At 40.7% G+C, this 17,789-nt stretch overlaps 1 protein-coding gene across 4 annotated transcripts in view; it reads left to right on the forward strand.

The window, feature by feature from the left end:
- The window catches only part of SETBP1 (SET binding protein 1), a 309,967-nt gene extending 300,607 nt beyond the window's left edge, over positions 1 to 9,360 (forward strand). For 3 of the 4 annotated variants that reach the window (XM_067545357.1, XM_067545361.1, XM_067545358.1), the window contains one exon: positions 3,756 to 9,360. In XM_067545357.1, the coding sequence (XP_067401458.1) occupies positions 3,756 to 4,327 (572 nt within the window). In that variant the 3' untranslated portion in view covers positions 4,328 to 9,360. The remainder of the gene's footprint in view (positions 1 to 3,755) is intronic. The other variant, XM_067545360.1, reaches the window with a different exon arrangement.
- The last annotated feature ends 8,429 nt before the right edge of the window (positions 9,361 to 17,789 follow it).

Consider the following 17,789-nt stretch of genomic DNA (forward strand, 5'->3'; position numbering starts at 1 on the left):
GGATGTGACCATGTCCCATACTTCGTGATCAGGCCAAGAAATAAAAACCAGTCACTTACCAGCACTCACACTGAGAATACTTAATCTACGCGTTTTAGGGGTGACCAAAATACTTGCATGGAATTTAGTGAAACTAATTGGATTTTCCCTAGCAGTTTGGACATTTCATTTCCAGCCTTTCTGTATTTGTTACCAAAATGACTGCATTCCTCTTTTCTTTGTCCTCTGTGAGTCACAAACTGTCAGTGGTTTTTTGTTTTTTTTTTTTGGAGGGAGTGCGTCGGGGAGTGGGTTACATATGGAAAATATATTTTGTTTTTTAATTAATGAAAACCAGATTTTGGGAAGTTGGCCATACAGGTCTTTATTTATATGAGAGCATATGTCTGTGTTTTGTTTATGACTCACTCCTACTTCTTGCATTGTAACTTGGGTTTGTTTATGCAAGCCCTTTGTGGAATCCAAGCAACATGGTGCCATATGAGCCAATAATTTATGTTCTCCAAAGGGGGAAGACAATGAATGAGTTTTCTACTCTGAAATTGGTATATACCGGAGCAAGCAAGTAGTGTTTTCTGCCACTTGACTGTTCCCGGTTATCTACAGAAAATGTTAAAATAGAATTTTATTTTAAAATACCGTTAGAAGGATTGGGCTCTTATCCATGAAGGGAGTGATAACCCCCAAGTGAACCTTTCCAGAAATCTTGACTGCATTTGAAACTTCCAGGATTTCAGGCTGAAGCGACTGCTTGACAGTCAGGTGTAAATTAAGTTTGCAAGTAGACATGGACCAAGGTTAATTTAGTGGGATATATTTTATTCTTTTCTGCAAAATCCTGAACTCTCTCATTTATTTTCAGTTCATGCAGAACAGATAGGTTAGGAGTAAAAGGAAATCAATATTATTTCAGTAGTTTAATCAGTACATTCTGTTTCATTCACAAAGGGATAGTCACTTACTAATAACCTGTGAGCAACTTATGAACTGTGAACTGAAGCTCCCATCTAGTAAATAACAATTACACAATTTAAGCAAGACATCAAAGGCCTAGTGTCCTGAACAAAGGACTGGGAGCCAAGAACTGCTGAGTTTTGTTCCCAGCTCGGACAGTGACTCACTGTGTGACCATGGACAAATGATTTAACTACAGTAGAACCTCAGAGTTATGAACATCTTGGGAATTGAGGTTGTTCGTAACTCTGAACAAAACGGTAGGGTTGTTCTTTCAAAAGTTTACAAATGAACATTGACTTAATACAGCTTTGAAACTTTATTATGCAGAAGAAAAATGCTGCTTTCCCCTTTTTTTAGTAGCTTACATTTAACACAATACAGTACTGTATTTGTTTTGTGTGTGTGTGTGTGTGTGTGTGTGTGTATGCTTCTGCTGCTGCCTGATTCTGCTGCTGCCAGTTCCAAATGAGGTGTGTGGTTGACCAGTCGGTTTGTAACGCTGGTGTTCATAACTCTGAGATTCTCCTGTACAATCTTAGATTCTGATCTAAGCTACAGTGGTCTGAATTAAAAGTAAGGGCTTGATCCAAAGCCCATGGAAGTCAATGGGAATTTTTTCATTAACTGCAATAAACCTTGGATCAGACCCTAAGGACTTTGCAGTCAATCGGTGATATGTCATCATAAAACCAGTGTTAGGGAGATCAGAACCAGACTCTGTGGATCTCAGTTTCTCCACGTGCAAGACTGAGTTAATAATACTTACCTAGTTCACCAAGATGTCATTTGGACTAATTGATTAAAGTTTGCACAGACCTTTAAAAAACAGAAGGTGCTACTACATCAATTTTGGTATTATATGTGATCCATGCAATCCTACTGATGTCAAGAATCCCAGTCAAATGAACACAGTATTTAGCCTTAAGATTGTTGGTACTATTATTACTATATTTTTAAGTGTACAAGCGACATTTTACCTATTTTGCAATTAGCATGGACAGTGTCAGATTTTTAAAAAATTGCCTAATTTTGTAAGAGCAAAATACCGTACAATCCAATGGAAATTCAATATTAAGACAATGTCTTCCATCATAGGTACTTACGTTGCCCCGATTTACAGTAATCTTTGGGTCCCTCACAATCTTGTTAACGTATGTATCCTCACAACACCCTTGTTAGGGAAATACTTTTGCCCCCATTTTACTAAATATGGTCCTAGTGAGATTTTCAAAAGCACCTAGACACTTAACATTCATTGATTTTAATGGGAGATTGGACCTACTTGCTTGTGAAAATCCTATTAAGCATCTAACTGCTTCTTCAGTTATCTAAAACCTTTAAAAATGTGGCCCAAAGTTACTTGTCCAAGGGAGTCTGTGGCACAGAAATGACTTGTACCAAGTCTCTAGAGTGCTAATCTGGTGTCCTAACTACTGGATCATCCTTTGTTTCAAAATAGTTTGTCAATCTGACCTAGAAAAAGAAGTATAGTAGGGGATCTGAATGACAGTCTTCCAGCTGAGTACTAATATTAGAAATTCTGGTAAGTTTTAGGGATGTTTTTTTCCAATGTGAAGAGATTTTGCACATGCACCTACATTTCCTCGTTCTGCCCAGAAAACTAGTGCTGAAGCATTTTAGGAAAAGGTGTTTTAGTGAGGTATTTTATACATCCAAACTTTTGGATGCTTCTCTGATTGTACTTATTTATGAACTGTTTGAGTTTCTCCCATTCACCAGATATTAGATAATGTATGGTATTACAAAGAATCTACAGTGATTAGCATTAAAGAGACAGTAATTTCTGGTATCCAAGAGATTCTAAGAGATTCTATCACTCTAAATATAGGCGTTTGCAATATCAGTGATACTACAGTAATGTGGCAACTGTTGGTTTACGCTGACTTTTCCAGTGTGACTGTACTGTAGATAGCTATCAATTTTATGACGGATTAGTTCAGGCCAGTGCTTAGAGTGGTGATATTAAGGAACACAACTTATGTTAATGAGTCTGGAGCCAATAAGAACCTCAGAGTCTGTGTCCACTGGCCTTAATAACGAATCTCCTTTATATTCATTACAACTGACTCCTATCACTTCTCCACTGCAAGAGTTACCACAATGACCTTTAAAGACCTGGATGAAGCCATCAAGTGTGCAGAATTTGTGATGTATGCCAGATTTGAGACCAGTCCAACCAAACTTGACAGCACGTATGTTAAATCAGCATGGCGTCTCTTCACTGCCATGCCCTCCGACTCCACTGGAAGGCATAGGAGCAGGGACAGAGAGCAGGCCCCTGCCCGGCAGTCCTATAGAGCAGTGGGGTTAAATCAAGCCCTTTGTAAAACATGTTGTAGCGAAGTCTTTGTTGCTTTGGAGTTTCACAAGTCATTAGGCAAAAGGAATGAAAAGCAGATTTTGCAACCATGTTAACCAAACAGGTTGCTCAAAAGAGGACACAGGGATAGATAGATCTTTGAGGACTACTATATAGTCATGGTCCTAAAGTCTTTTGTCTAAACTGGCTACAAAGATGATAATAATTGTTCTTCCGTAGCTGATTCCACTACTATAAGAAATAATCTTGTCTTTTTTTTTTAGTTGCTTTTTCTATACCATTTGCCATCTTTTCTGTCATTATTTATAATCATCCATTGCTATTAATTGTTGCATTCTACATTTTTAGATGTGTTTAAAAACACAAGCTTTTCACCTTTTTAAAGGTGGGAGGAACGAGATGGTTTCTATTCCTTTTTGTTCTAACGATTGATGTTTCTCTCCCTTTGTCCTGGCAGCCAGCCCACCACTGAAAAAAAGATTCAAGCGTCGCGAAATTGAAGCAATCCAATGTGAGGTACGTAAGATGTGCAACTACACCAAGATCCTGTCCACCAAAAAGAGCTTGGATCATGTGAACAAAATCCTGAAAGCCAAGCGGCTGCAGAGACAATCAAAGACAGGCAATAACTTCGTAAAGAAGAGAAGAGGGCGTCCCCGGAAGCAACCCTTCTCATTCGACGAAGACTCCAGAGACCAAATGCCAGTTCTGGAAAAATGCGTTGACCTTCCCAGCAAACGAGGTCAGAGACCCACATTGAACCCCTTAATATTGGAACAAGCAGCCAGTCAAGATACAATCATGGCCACCATTGAGGCTGTAATAAACATGGCACGAGAGACATCACCGCCTCCCCCGCCTCCTCCTCCTCCACCTCCTCCTCCTCCCCCTCTGCCTCTTCCCCGGACACCACGTGTTGGAAAGAGAAAAAACAAACTGCATGTGCAGCAGCATCAGGAGGAGGAGGAGGAAGTGAAAGTGAAAAGGCATCGGAAAGCTAGAGGAAGTGAAAGCGAAGTTCTTCCCTAATACAGACACATCCAATCGAATGCCAGTATCGGGTGCTGAGCACTTCATGACCCACACACTGAAGTGTGTACGGGGTGCGGGTTCTGCTTCACATGTGCAGCAGCATCAGAGTCACTCTCCTTTTCAGTAGCATGGCAGCCATAATCGTTCAGATAGGATTGACCAATAATAATCATAATCACCATTGTCATCTTTGGCACTAGCTCTTAGGAAGAGAGGGAAAGGAGTGGGGTATGGGTGGGGGAATTTCAAAGTTAGTAAGACCATCCACTTTGCCGAGTGTCCAAAATAAATCAGCATTTCAGCATTGTTCTTCTCATATCTTGCAAGCGGAAGGTTGTCTTTTCAGTAAGCAACCAAACATCATCCTTCGAGCTGCATACTCAAGTTTAGTTTTATTTGGTGGGTCAGGCGAAACTAAGAATAACTATACCATAGCAGAACTCACTGTAAAAAAAAATAATGTAAATTCCTCAACTGTGATCTCAGTTATGATCTGGTTGAATTCATTTAATGTTTTCAGTTTTATAAACCTGCTGGGCTTTGGGGACATCATAATCCCAAATGGCCTGAATCCTACCCTAACTATATATTTTTTTCTCAGTTATTTGCCTACTTACAAGGACTAGCTGCAATATAGGCAATACACAAACACAGCCTTACATGCACACACACACACACACACTCATTCCGAGTGCTATCCTGAGGAATGATGGAGTAGCATCGTTTTTTAAAATAAGGTGTATACGGATATTCAGTAATAGTAGCAGCTTTCTGCTAAGCAATTTGTCATTCCCAGTGGCATGTTAACAAAGGGGTCACCAGCCACCAAGTTGTTTTCATGCTCAGTACATAGCAGTCAAAAGCAACAAGAAACTTCTGGGGAATAGAAAATATTGTACAATATGGATAAAATCACCAAAAAAAAAGAGGAGAGGAAAAAAAGAAAAAGAAAGGGCCCAATCTTGCCAGTTCTCATCACCGGGAACTCCTGATGAAATCCGTAGGAATCCTAGGCGCAGAATGTTTGTGAGATTGGCTCAAAACTGTGTAGCAATGCCTTGGTATGTTGTTTTAAAAGAAAATAGCTAAAGTAGGTTGTTTAAAAATACAGAAAATAAAATCACATGAAGAAGTAGATTATTTCTTGGCAATTACTTCTTAAAACAAAAAAGGAATAAGTGTTCTTATCTGAAAAATAAAAATAATGTTCAAAGGGTAGCACCACTGCAAATGTATTAATGCCACTTTGGACAAGTTCTCCAAGTTGTGGTTGCCTTAATAAACTAAAAAGATTTTTTTTTGTACATAATGTAATTACAAAGCTATCAGTCTGCATGGATGCAAACTGTGTGTGACAAATCGTCTCTTTAAATGGTCAGTTTAAATTGTAAATTTCTCATTCGAGTTGTACTTTAGCCATCGCTTTTAGTTTGGATAAAATATCTGATCTCAATGTTCACAACCCAGTTAAAAACTTTAAGCAAAACTAAGACTGAAGGTGAAGCTATTCCATTGCAGTAATACTACTTTTTAAAAGTCAGTTGTTGAAATTTTAAACAGGAACTTTCAACTTTATTTTATTTGTTTACGCCCTCCAAGATTCTGAATACCTGGCATAGCAAGATTAATATTAAAAGAGGGAGAGAGAGGGAAATTCCAGCTAGGGAGTGGAAAATGGAATTATTAAATAATTCACAGGTCAACGGCTATTCCCTTGTTTGGGAAATCTTTGATGTGGCTTATTGCAAAGGAAATTTCAAATAGCATGACACTAAATAAATAAATGAAAATATTAGTCGTCCAAAAAAAAAAGTGTTTCTTTTCTATTCTTTGTTTACAAAATCATATCAAGACTATGGTGTTAAAGGAACACTGTAAACACAAATCTCATTTTTTAAAGATTGATTTTTTTTTTCTTACTTCTGTTATAGCACCTTAGGTTATTCAAACTGAATGCATTTTTTAAAAATCTAGGAGCAAATTTTGTGGTCTTAACTCAATTAAAATTCTCATTAAAACCAGTGAGAGGGACCATAGGATTCTGTTCCTAATTTGTTTTTGCGCCATTTATTCTACCAATTTGCCTTTTTTTTTTTAATTCTTATTATTATTTCCTTTGCAATTCACACAATTTAGTAGTTGACTGGTCAGTTTCTCATTCTGTTACCATCAGTTTTGCTTTCTGGTCCTCATGAACTAGCACAGTGTTGCTGGTTGAAGTGTTGGTACTGCAGAGAAATGTTGAAATCCCCCCATAAGCAACTTTATTGGTATTTAGTTTTTAACAGAACTATTTTTTCTCCCCATTGGGCCTTAAACTAGTTGAGAGTGTCTCTTTAAATGCAAGAGAAAGGTGTATTCTCTTTTTCCAGGTACAATGTAAATGGAAACTAATTCCAACATTGACGGATCCCAGATCCATATTCAATGTTCTGTTTCCCCATTAGCATAATGGAGAGTTGCATGTTTAGTGAGTGGAGAAAAAGTCTCAAAGGGCCAAATTCCATTCTTGGATGCCACATGTGGATCCCACTGAAGATCATCAGTCCATGCGTCTCCAAGGGCTGAATTTGTGTCTTGAATTTTGGCTGCCTCTACAGAGGTACACTGGGGAGCTATCCTTCATACACATAGGCACCTCTCATGCAGCATCCAAGCACAGTGCAGAGCTAGTTCTCCCTGAGTGCTAGACTGAGTGCTTCATGTCGCCAATAGGACAGAGCTAGTGGGTTGAGCGTGTGGCCTGAACCCTGCCCCATCATACACTTGCTAATAATTGGAGTGAATATACAGCATGTTTCCCCCACACAGAATATTTAAGAGCACCTACACTCTGCCACCACAGCCCTCCCCCGTCTCATAGCGAGAGCTTGCAATGGAACAGGCTAGGAAGCAAGGATGCTCTGATCCAGCATTGGTTGTTTGTCCAAACGGCAGCACCATGCACTCAGTGTTGGCTGGCGGAAGATTAGCATGCTAATTGGTATGCAAGCAGGCAGAAAATGTTGCTAGGTGGCACTCAGAATTTGTGTTCTGCATTTTGCATAGTCTATAAATATGATAAGCAAGTTGCTGACAGAATAATATTATAAGGTGATGTATTCCATGCAGGTCATAAAGGATTTAATTTTAGGGTTTAAGGCTAAAAACCCACTCCTGAAGTTTATTACCCACCAATATTCCAGTAATGAGCTTTTTGATTTTTCCCTTTACCACGATGAAGATTTACTACACACATTTCCAGGGACTGACTGTATAAAGAAAGAAAATGGGACAGCTCAGAGGAGGGAGGGGAAATAGTTCTTTGAGCCCTTCCAATATTAAATTTTGAGGGAAGCACCTGGCATGCTTTTGGTCACTGTAGAAATAAACAACAGCAACACTAATAATAATAAGTACTAGGTATCCTACAGCACAGGCATTTTCTAATTGTGTTTTGGACCATTCATTGTCTTTGTATTGTTCTATTCTTTGTACCATGCTGGGCACAATGGGGCCCTGCTCCATGACAGGGGGGGTCAGAGGTGCTACAGTAATACAAATACCATATTTGTAGGATAATTATTATTCTATACACAAGGATCTCCCTAAATCTTATTTTCACAGGCCCCAATTCAGGAAATCACTTAAGCATGTGTTCAAGTATTATCCTGATTAAAGGGAAGCTTTTCTGAATTGGGGTAACACTGATCATGCCTTTGTGATACTTCTTCCTTCTAGCATCACCTAAACTATGGGGTACCGCAATTCTGAGACAATTAGAAGCACATTTAAACAAGGGAAATATAGTCAAGATCTCCTTAAGATGCCTGTCTAGGTTGTATAAAACACTAAAAAAAGGAAAGAAAAAAAAAAAGAAAAGAACAAAATTGTAAAAACATAAAAAATGCTGCCAATTGGACAACATGGGGAAAGCAGTTCAATCCCGTGTTGGTTTGTTTTACTTTTTCTTTAAGCTATTTCTTAAATAATAAATGCACATGAAGTGTTAAATATGTATATACTGTATTTCAAAAAAATTTAAAAAAAATTCAAACGAATGGGGCACAAGATTGTTCTATAAGTCGTGCTGGCTAATTTTTAGTTTGTATTCATAAGTGGTTTTTAAAAGCCTTTTTTAAAGTGTAATTTGCATGTTCTACTTTGATTGTATGTAAACATATTTTAGAGCAAAAAATGTATTTGTATTTTATTGAATATAGAGGCAAGAAAAAAACCTTGTACATTGTTTGAAATGTTCTTTTTGTAACAGTTTTTATTCATGAAGCATTTTTGTACATTTAAAAATGGATATGGACTTGATGTTATTTGAGGCTTAGATACATCTGGCATGCTTTAATGTCATGCTCCTTCATGATCTTAGATGTTGGTTTTTAAACATTTTTTCTAAAACAAAGCTCAGTCTTTTGGCTACCAAATCAGGTTAGCACAGTATAGAGCACTTAACTAAAAAAAGAAAAAAGAAAAAAAAAGAAGAAAAAAAAAAAAGAAAAGAAAAGAAAAAAAGTTAATCCTATTCATATGTTATTCATTGTGTGAAATTAAAGGAATTCAATTCAGTCTAACATGAGTTGTGAATTCTTTTGTCTTATTTTCCATCTGTTTCACATCACTAAGGAGTTTAATAGCTTTTGGATACTAATGCCATGCACTCACAAGCCCTCTTTTTGGTAATGGAGAAAAACATGCTTCAGTTCTGTTTTTTTCCAGAACGTCCTTAAAAGAAAGAAAGAAAGAAAGAAAGAAAGAAAGATGCAGCCTATTGTGGGTCTCATTTTCCAAAGGGGCTTCAGAATTTGTGTCTGCAGAGCTGGGCCTGTGACCCATGGGACACAAACACCCACAGGCCTAGATCATGTCCCCTAGGAAAAAGCACAGGCAGGAATCCCTGCACACCTACTACAGGGACAGAGGGCTCAGCATCTTCGCAGCATGGTGTCCCTTGCTCTAGAAACCATGGAGGCCTCTCCTGCTGGCCCAGGCCCTTTGCTGAAGGAAGAGAGGGACTCCGACCGGGGGAGGAGTGGGTAGCACAGGGGTGGTGAGAGGAAGATGCATCTCCTTCCGCTTTGGCTCCCTAGAGCACCGGAGGTTAAAAATAATACAGTCATGGAGCCTCACTTTGTGTCTTTGGGTCCCCAATGACCAGGCGTAATGCATAATAGCATGCATCCCATTAAGGTGTAATGCCAGGAAGTTGTGGAAGGTCGCCTACTGGCCAGTGTGGATGACCCTGGCCTCCCACGGGTTCCAAAGCATCTCTGCTGATCCCTGAGGATCCACCAGTTTTGTGGGTGGCTGCACAGCCATTTCCATGGACAGCGAATCCAATCTCCCCTGATAGGCGGATGTGTTGAGATCGCCACATTGGGCTTGCCATAGAGACTCCTTCCTCCAAAGCAACCTCACGTGGGTTTTCCAATGGGCCAGAGTGGCACCGGCTCCCATCTTGACAAACGAGGGTCCAATTCTGCCACTACTCCACAAGATACACTCGGTTAGAGTCAATGGAAGTTCTATAAGCAGAGTGACTGGCGGCTCATGACCACGTCTTTTTTCGATGTGTGCAAGCAAACTTGCACTCACTGGAAGGCCACTCCCACTGTCATTGACTCAGTGGCATAACTCCCATTGATCTTAGTGAACACAAGGCCAAGACCTGTCGTAGTACCAAGGTATTCCAATGATTAGCATTTTACATTTCCATTTTAGCTGCCATTTAAAAATATACATGTTTGGCCCGACATCTGTAGTTAGAGACCTACATCAACACTGAGCTAAAATGGACGCCGGGAGCTACTGTTTACAAGGAAGTATAGAAACTATGATCAAAGGTGATATGGTGAAAATGAAACCCATTAACAACACCTTTGGGGAGGACTGAGAAGCTGCACGAATGTAAGATTTAGTAGTGATGGATCAAATGACCCTGGGACTTTATTTTATAATTGGTACAACAAAACAACAGGAAATGTAAGAGGTTAATTTTTTTACGATTATAATAGCAGGAGTTAATGTAATATAATGGTGATGCTTAAAAACACTAGGGTTGGCTGGGATTTTTTGATTTAAACATTTTGATTGACCTGACCTGATTTCCTCCCCCTCCCCAAACCCCTCCCCCACCCTGGCCAAGTTTTTCAATTCACAAACATTTTTTTAGATTAACCTTTTTGTCCCCATTTGAGATGGTCAACATTTTTGAATGCTCTAAAATATTTATATATTACAGAGATGGGTGTTCTACAGATTCCTGCCATTAGACTAGCATGGTCAACAGACTAGAGGTAAAATGCTGCTGCTGAAATCTATGGAAGTGTGATGGGGTATACACGCCCCCACACTGGGCAGTAAAGGATTAAGGAGATACTCTAGGCTCGGCCAGCCTCCACCCCGCCATACCTGTAAGAGATGCACGGAGTAGAGGCGGAGTTAAAAGGGAGCAGAGCAGCTCATTTGTGGGCAGACCAGGGAAGAGAATGACCTTTACTGTTCAGCTCCTGAGGGAAGGCAGGATCTCTCCCATCAATAACTGCTGGATGGTCCCTCCCTGAGGGAAGGCAGGACCTGCTTCTGATACACCCTGAGCGGGAGGCATTTCCCACTCTCGTATACTGACTCAGTGTGTTTGTTTTAATGTCCCTTGTTTTGTTTATGGACTACCCCAGAAGGGGAGACTTGGAACTGACCTGGCTGGCGGGCAAGGAATAAGAGGAGACAGCTGCCACCCCAAGAGGAAGAGAGCCACCACACGACCCCTGGTTGTGAAGAGGTACCAAGTGGTGAGCTGACCCTCCCTCCACACTTTCCGGATACAGACTCTGAACTTTGGGCACTAGAGGGGTTATAAGAAGTGGCCTAGGGATGGCAGCCTGTGTGTCAGTCCCTTTGGTATCCTTCACAGGACCCTGGGCCGAAGCCCAAGTGAGTGGGAGGGCCCGGATTCCCCTACCACACCTTGCCATAGGGCCTAATCCCCGACGACTAGGCAATGCTCCCCCCGAGTGATGATGATCACATGGAATTGTGGCATTGACATCCATGGAGACAGGATTTCACCCCAGCACTTTGCTCTCAACTGTACCACTAAGCTATTCTCATTTAGAACCAAATCCTTAGCTTGAGCAACCTGACGTAGCTCCATTGATTTCAATACCAGCTTACACCTATTGAGGAGGTGCCCCTTAATCTTTCTGTACTTTGTTTTCCCATTTGCTAAACAAAGATAATGCTGCTCACATATGGAAAACGATTTGAGACCCTCAGAAGACTCGTACTGTAGAAGTATAAAGTATTGTTATCACGTGGTTGCCACTAAGAGACAGCCTACTGTTTTTAAGAATATTGCGTTTTGCTAGAAGACAACAATGAATCGGTTCAGAAACCACGGTACTCCAGCAAAGTCAATGGGGCTCCCCTAGTGTTAGTGAGAGCAGAATTGGGCAACTGGGGTGTGGCAGTGTTCTAGCAAGCAAGTCTGAAGGTGGGTTCTTGTGGAATGAAAAATAAATTAGGTGTTGAGGACATTTGCCCTTTCTTCTGGCGCCTATTGTGAGTTTTACAAATTTTGAGGTCCCGACTGTGCAAACTGCGCAAAGCCCTATGTGGTGGGCAGAGTGGAATCACATCAACCCTATGATAGCATTTGTGCCTTAGCAAACACACGCCCTTGGCTGTGTGATGCTCTGAAGGTAGGTGAATTCTGCAGCAGCCACTTGGCCATAATGGATTGATCCTGCATTGTGCTCGCCTTAGTCTGTGGACCATTGAATGGAGGGATGGCCCTCATTGCTTTCCGGTCCAATATATGTGATTTGCTCTACCAGGAGTTAGCAATCCCTGGTCCACTGTTTTGACTGGCCACTGGGTGGCCTATGCAAGAATTTGGTGGCGGTTGAGTGAGGAGATTTCTTTTGTGCCCCTACACCCATCCATGTGATGAATGATTCCAATCTGGCTTTTAAAGTTTAACCTCATATATTGGTTGAAATCCTGACTCCATTGAAGTCAATGGGAGATTTACCACTGACTTCATCTGGGACCAAGATTTCACCCAGTGTCTTTTTAATTGAGCCTTCTGTACGATGATTGTTGTGCTCAAATGTCTCTGATAGTTCTCCCCTTCCCTGGTATGATATTTGTGTCTATATATTTCAAACAGACACATGATGAACAAACTCCAAACTGCTGACAAGGTAAAGGCTGGCGAGAGAGAGTGCACAAATGAAGAGCAATTGAGGGTAGGTGTTTTGTGATCGTGTCAGACACGCAATTAGAAAAGGGAATAAAAGTGATCTCTGAAGGAAGCAAATGATGATGATCTGGCAGAGTTGCACTGGAAATAATGACAAAGAAAAGCACTCTGTTCTTCAGAAGACAGCAAAAAAAAAAAAAAAGCACACTTGAAGGGGAAGCACGGGCAGAAATGAGCTAAGAGACACGAAAGGACATTTGGCGGAGGGAGGGAAAGCGAGACTGAAGGGTATGAAGATGTAGGTCATGGAGAGAGAATAAAAAATGAAGGGTGCGGCAGCTAGAAGAGGGGGCAGCCTGCTCACTTACGATGGCTTTTTCACTTGCTTTGCAAGCTGACACGTTGCCAGTTATTTATTCTCATTAAATAGCCCCAGCCTTACTGCGGAGCATTTAATGATCATTAGTCCACCACCGTCTCGCTTTAAAGCGCTTATTTATATTTCTTTTAAAGTCATGAATCTTTCCAACTTGAACTGTTGACACCAGTGTCCCAGAATCCTGGTCAATGATCGACATGTGATGATGACGTAGGCCTGGTAGCAAAGATTGCAGTTGTGCCGAACCCTCATTACAGACCGAGTCTACAATGGGCGCATCGTCCGCTGATGTAAACTGTCAGAGCTCCGCTGAGATCAACAGACAATTTACAGCAGCTGAGCATCTGCCCTGTGGTAGCCAGGACAGCTTATATCAGCAGAGGATCATCCCCTTGATGTTCGGTGTTTATGGGGTCTGTTTGAGATGCCGCCTTCTCAGCTTTACTATTTTATTTGTTATGCATTTTTATTTCAAATGAAAATAAATTGCTACATCAAGATACGGGGTTCAGTCTTCCGAATGGCCCATTTCTGCTCCCATTGATTTCCCCAAAGCCCTAGTCTTTCAGTTTGCCTCAGTTTACCACTTGTAATGCTTGCTGACTATGCAGAAGTGTCAATTAACATTGGTAAAGGATTGGAAATCCTTGTGTGAAACATGACGTCTCAGAGCTCCTCATCATTATGGATTTCATAACAGGATATTCTGTCTAGGTTTGCACTTTTCTTAATTTTTTTTAACCATGAAAAATGAGAGCGTGTAGTATACACGACATAGTGGAAATGAGTCTTAAAACCAGGATAAGATTTTTTTTATTTCCTTCTTTATTGACGCCAGATGCTGCCACTACCCCATCCTTCATTGCCTCCAAAATAACATGCAATGAAATCCTTTCTCTGCTAAACTACCTTTCAAGAGATTTCAAATGCTGGTATTCATTCTCCTGGGTTGTGATTTTTGAAAGTCTTGTTTTCAATGAGACTTTTGCTCCTGTCGCCTTTAGGTGCATTTGAAAATCACACCCAGAAGTGCTTGGGTGGGAAATATATTGGTCTGGTCTCCAAGAAAATGTCTCTGCGACATTCCTGCCACTGGGATCATCAGGTTTCATGGCCTTGAGATTCAGAGCACAGATGGAGCAATGGTTTTGTGGTTGAAGCAGAGGAGAAGAGGGAAACCCCAATTTTGCTCCATCTGACTTAGATTCAGATGCTGAGAAAATTATTTCAAAGTACATGTGCATAACGACCCGATGCAGTGACAGAATGTTCAATTTTCTCGTTGGACTCCTAGAGGGGTACATGTGTGAGAGCTGTTGAGAATTACTGCACGCACATAAATCTGATGGCCTTTCCCAGTCTTAGCCAACCTGTGTGTCTGCCTCTGTTCCCGGAAATAGTAGCTTTGAAATACCATATCAAAAGAATACATTCTGTTTCCTGCACATCCTGCTTTATTGGAGGTTAATTCCATCTGACGCACGCAGGCTGTTGCTGCCAATTAAGTCAAATGTATTTTACGCTTTCCTCGCCGTCGCCTTACAGGCATTTGTTGGAAAATATTTAATAAATAAAACGTGCCAAACTTTGTTAAATGATATGGTGTGATGACTGGGAATAAGCATGCCAAATTTCCTAAATGGGGCAGGTGGGATGTGGGAGGTTCTGGAAGCAGACCCAGCAGTTTAATATCCAGCTGACAACCCCGCTGTTTATCCTTGCTAGAGGATCTTTGTAACAGCAGAAAACTAGACCTCAGGTTGTGTGAGGTATGTGGATTTTTTTCTCACGGAATGAAATAATAATGTGCAGAACAAGAAAACCCACTTTCTCGAGTTAGAAGAGTGGGCCTGATTTTCCGCATTATGCAAAATGCTATCAGATCACTTTGGGGTATCAAATCACTTTGCTATTGGTGTAAACCACTATACTAGGTGGAAGGTGGTGGAGAATACTTATCTCCAGTATTTTCAGGCTCTTGCACCTTTTCACCACTGGAAACATGGTTCTTGGGATCATGTACCTCACTGATGACTCAGTTTTGCCATTGAAAATTGTAAGTATGGAATGTGGCATTTGGGAAAATGACAATGGCTTATCTTATTATATATTATAATATATCATATATTATGCAATACAATACATATTATGCAAACATAAGGCAAGCTTACAGTCTAGATAGACAAAAAAGGCACAGGATGGGAGGGGAAACAGTCAAAAAGAGGTGAAGTGACTTGCCAGAGGTGACACAACAAGTCAGTGGGGAGAGCTGGGAATGGAACCCAGGTCTCCTGACTCTAGACCTGGTTATGGAAAAGATGCACAGGAGGGCTAGAGTGACCTCCACACTAGCTGTGTAGCTGTGACTGTGTAGCTGTGACTGTGGTCTCTGGAGAGAGGCTACACTGAGACTGCTCAAACAGGGCAAACTGCAAAGAATGGGGCCGATGATCCACAAAACTGGTGGTCCTTTCTAGAATTAGATTTAATCAACCAGTAACAAAACAGCTTCTGTAATACCTGATTGGTTACCAAGAAGCCTAATACAGTTTCCCTTAAGCAAGCTAGCCCTGGGTGCCCACCCATGCAGCCAAGTCAAATATAATGAGGATTACTTAAAATCTTATTCACCATATATAAAGTTCTACCAGTCCCAAGAGATCAGACACGTTACCCAGCAGGTCAATGAATATTTCAGATTTTTACCCAAATACACGCTTACAGCCAATTCTTATTAACTAATCTAAGATTTATTAAAAAGAAAAGAAAGAGTTATTGTGGTTAAAGATCATTATACATGCAGATGTGAGTAAAGTTCTCAGGGCAGTTTCATAGTAGAGATGGTGAGCTGCTGATTTGCAAAAAGTTTGTCCAGGATCAGTTCCATAGATTATAGTTCAATAGGCAGTCCATGTGCAGAGTTCGTTTAAATTATTCCATAAGCAATTTCAGGGTAATCCATACTGGAGCTGGAGACCTCAGTCTTGTGATTTAAACTTCCCCTGACAAAATTCAAGCAGATATGAGAAGCCCTAGAGTTCTTTTATAGGTGTCTGGCAAGCTACAATAGGCTCTTGATGGCAGATGACACAACAGCCATTCCTTGGATGAAGAAAAGGCAATATATATTATTGCTTTGAAGTAACGGTCCTATTGCCTATGTATATACAGGTATTTAGCTGCGTTAATTAGCATAAGTCAATTAACCAATCAAAGGTTCACAGATCGTTTACTACACACTTCAAAGAGAAATGAAGACAATGATATTATTACACCACACATTTCATGTAATTGCTAATATTCCCTTTTGATCGCTGAATCAATAGCGTATAATAACCGACAGGAATAGAAGTTTATTATCTATAAGCTAATGTGGTTACATTGTTAACATCTAACAAGATAAAGGCAAGCATAGACAAATACAATTAGTATTTCCTAATTCTCTAACAATACAGGGTTGCATTTCAAAGAAGTTAGTCTACTTACATGACTTTGATACCTGTCTACAAGGAATGGGCCTGTTTACTATTTCAATACGTCTCTGATATGGTTTCATAAAGGTTGATCTTGGGTTCCTTTAGCCTTGCTTAACCCTTTCTGGCTCAGTGTCATGGTAGCTCATCCCCATTCCTCCACTTCTGCTTGCCCTCCTTGGCCATGTCAGCCAATCAGGAAACAGGAACAACACCATGTGACTCAAATACTCAATTGCAAAAATCAAATCGTACATTCCTGATATGGAGTATGCTTTCTATGAGTAGTTTGCAAACACTTCTTTACTTCAGTAGGTTTGTAAAAAGCCATTCTGAATCATGAAGGCATTCTGAAAAATTGTGGTGGGAACTCTGGAACCGAAAAAAGAGCTGATTTGTCACATAAATTCTTTCCAATGCACAGTTGAACCAGCTCTACACCCATTTCTATTTATCTAAAGTCAACCTGTTTGGCCTTATAATAGTATAACCCATGTCTGCATTGGAGAACCTACCACAAGTGCATTCCCACGGTAGTCTTAGAATTCCATGTCAATCAGTCAGTCACCATCTTGGACTTCTTTCCAAAACCCCTCTCCTCTCCAGGAGAAAACAAAACTTCGCATTTTGGATGTTTCCGGAGATCTATCCTAATACCTAGCCAGGACTAGCCCTTCCAACTCTCCCCATGTTCTTTGTGGCCGTATCAGATGTATCGATATGCCAGTCAATCTCCTCAAAGAGACTCTTCAAGGGGCATGCACAGTGAATTTCCACCTGTTATCAGCTGACTGGTGAGCATCTACCTCTGAATTTCAAAGTGCACTCTACAGCGTGAAGGCAACCTCTTTGCTGATCTCAGATAGCTGTAAGGCAGCCACCTAGAGTATAGCTCTCTGACCTTCATTGAACATTATGCACTTGACATGGTAGCAAGGCAGATGCTAAATGTGGAAGAGCAGTGCTTCAATCTTCAGCTGGAGTTTTTTGTGTAGGCTTTTTCCATTATTGTTTAACTCTCTGTAAGTAAATAACAATTTAGTTGTCGAGGGTAAATGCAATAGATCTCTAGGTACAGAACAGACATTTGGGTCTGTAAGCCTTTTCCTCCTCTTTGCTGTTTTGTTACTGAGCTGATTATCACACTGTGACTCCACGCCATAACATCTTCCCTTAAATCCCAGGCCTTTTTTTTTTTTTTTTTTGGGGGGGGGCGGGGGGGGTCGGGGTGTTAGAGATTGCTTTTGTCCTTTTGTGGCCTCCTCACACTTATATGGGCCACTTATCAAGAAATAGAATCAGCACGGTCCATCTCATTGACTCAAAAAGTAAACCACCCACTCTGGGCCTGACCCTGCAATTGCATCCCAGTCAGTTGGATCCAATTAAAGGAACAGCAGGTTAGTCTATTTG

The sequence above is a fragment of the Emydura macquarii genome, unplaced genomic scaffold, assembly GCF_026122565.2.
Source record: "Emydura macquarii macquarii isolate MOO-44397 ecotype Brisbane River unplaced genomic scaffold, CSIRO-AGI_Emac_v2 contig_1045, whole genome shotgun sequence".
Lineage (NCBI taxonomy): Eukaryota > Metazoa > Chordata > Testudines > Chelidae > Emydura > Emydura macquarii.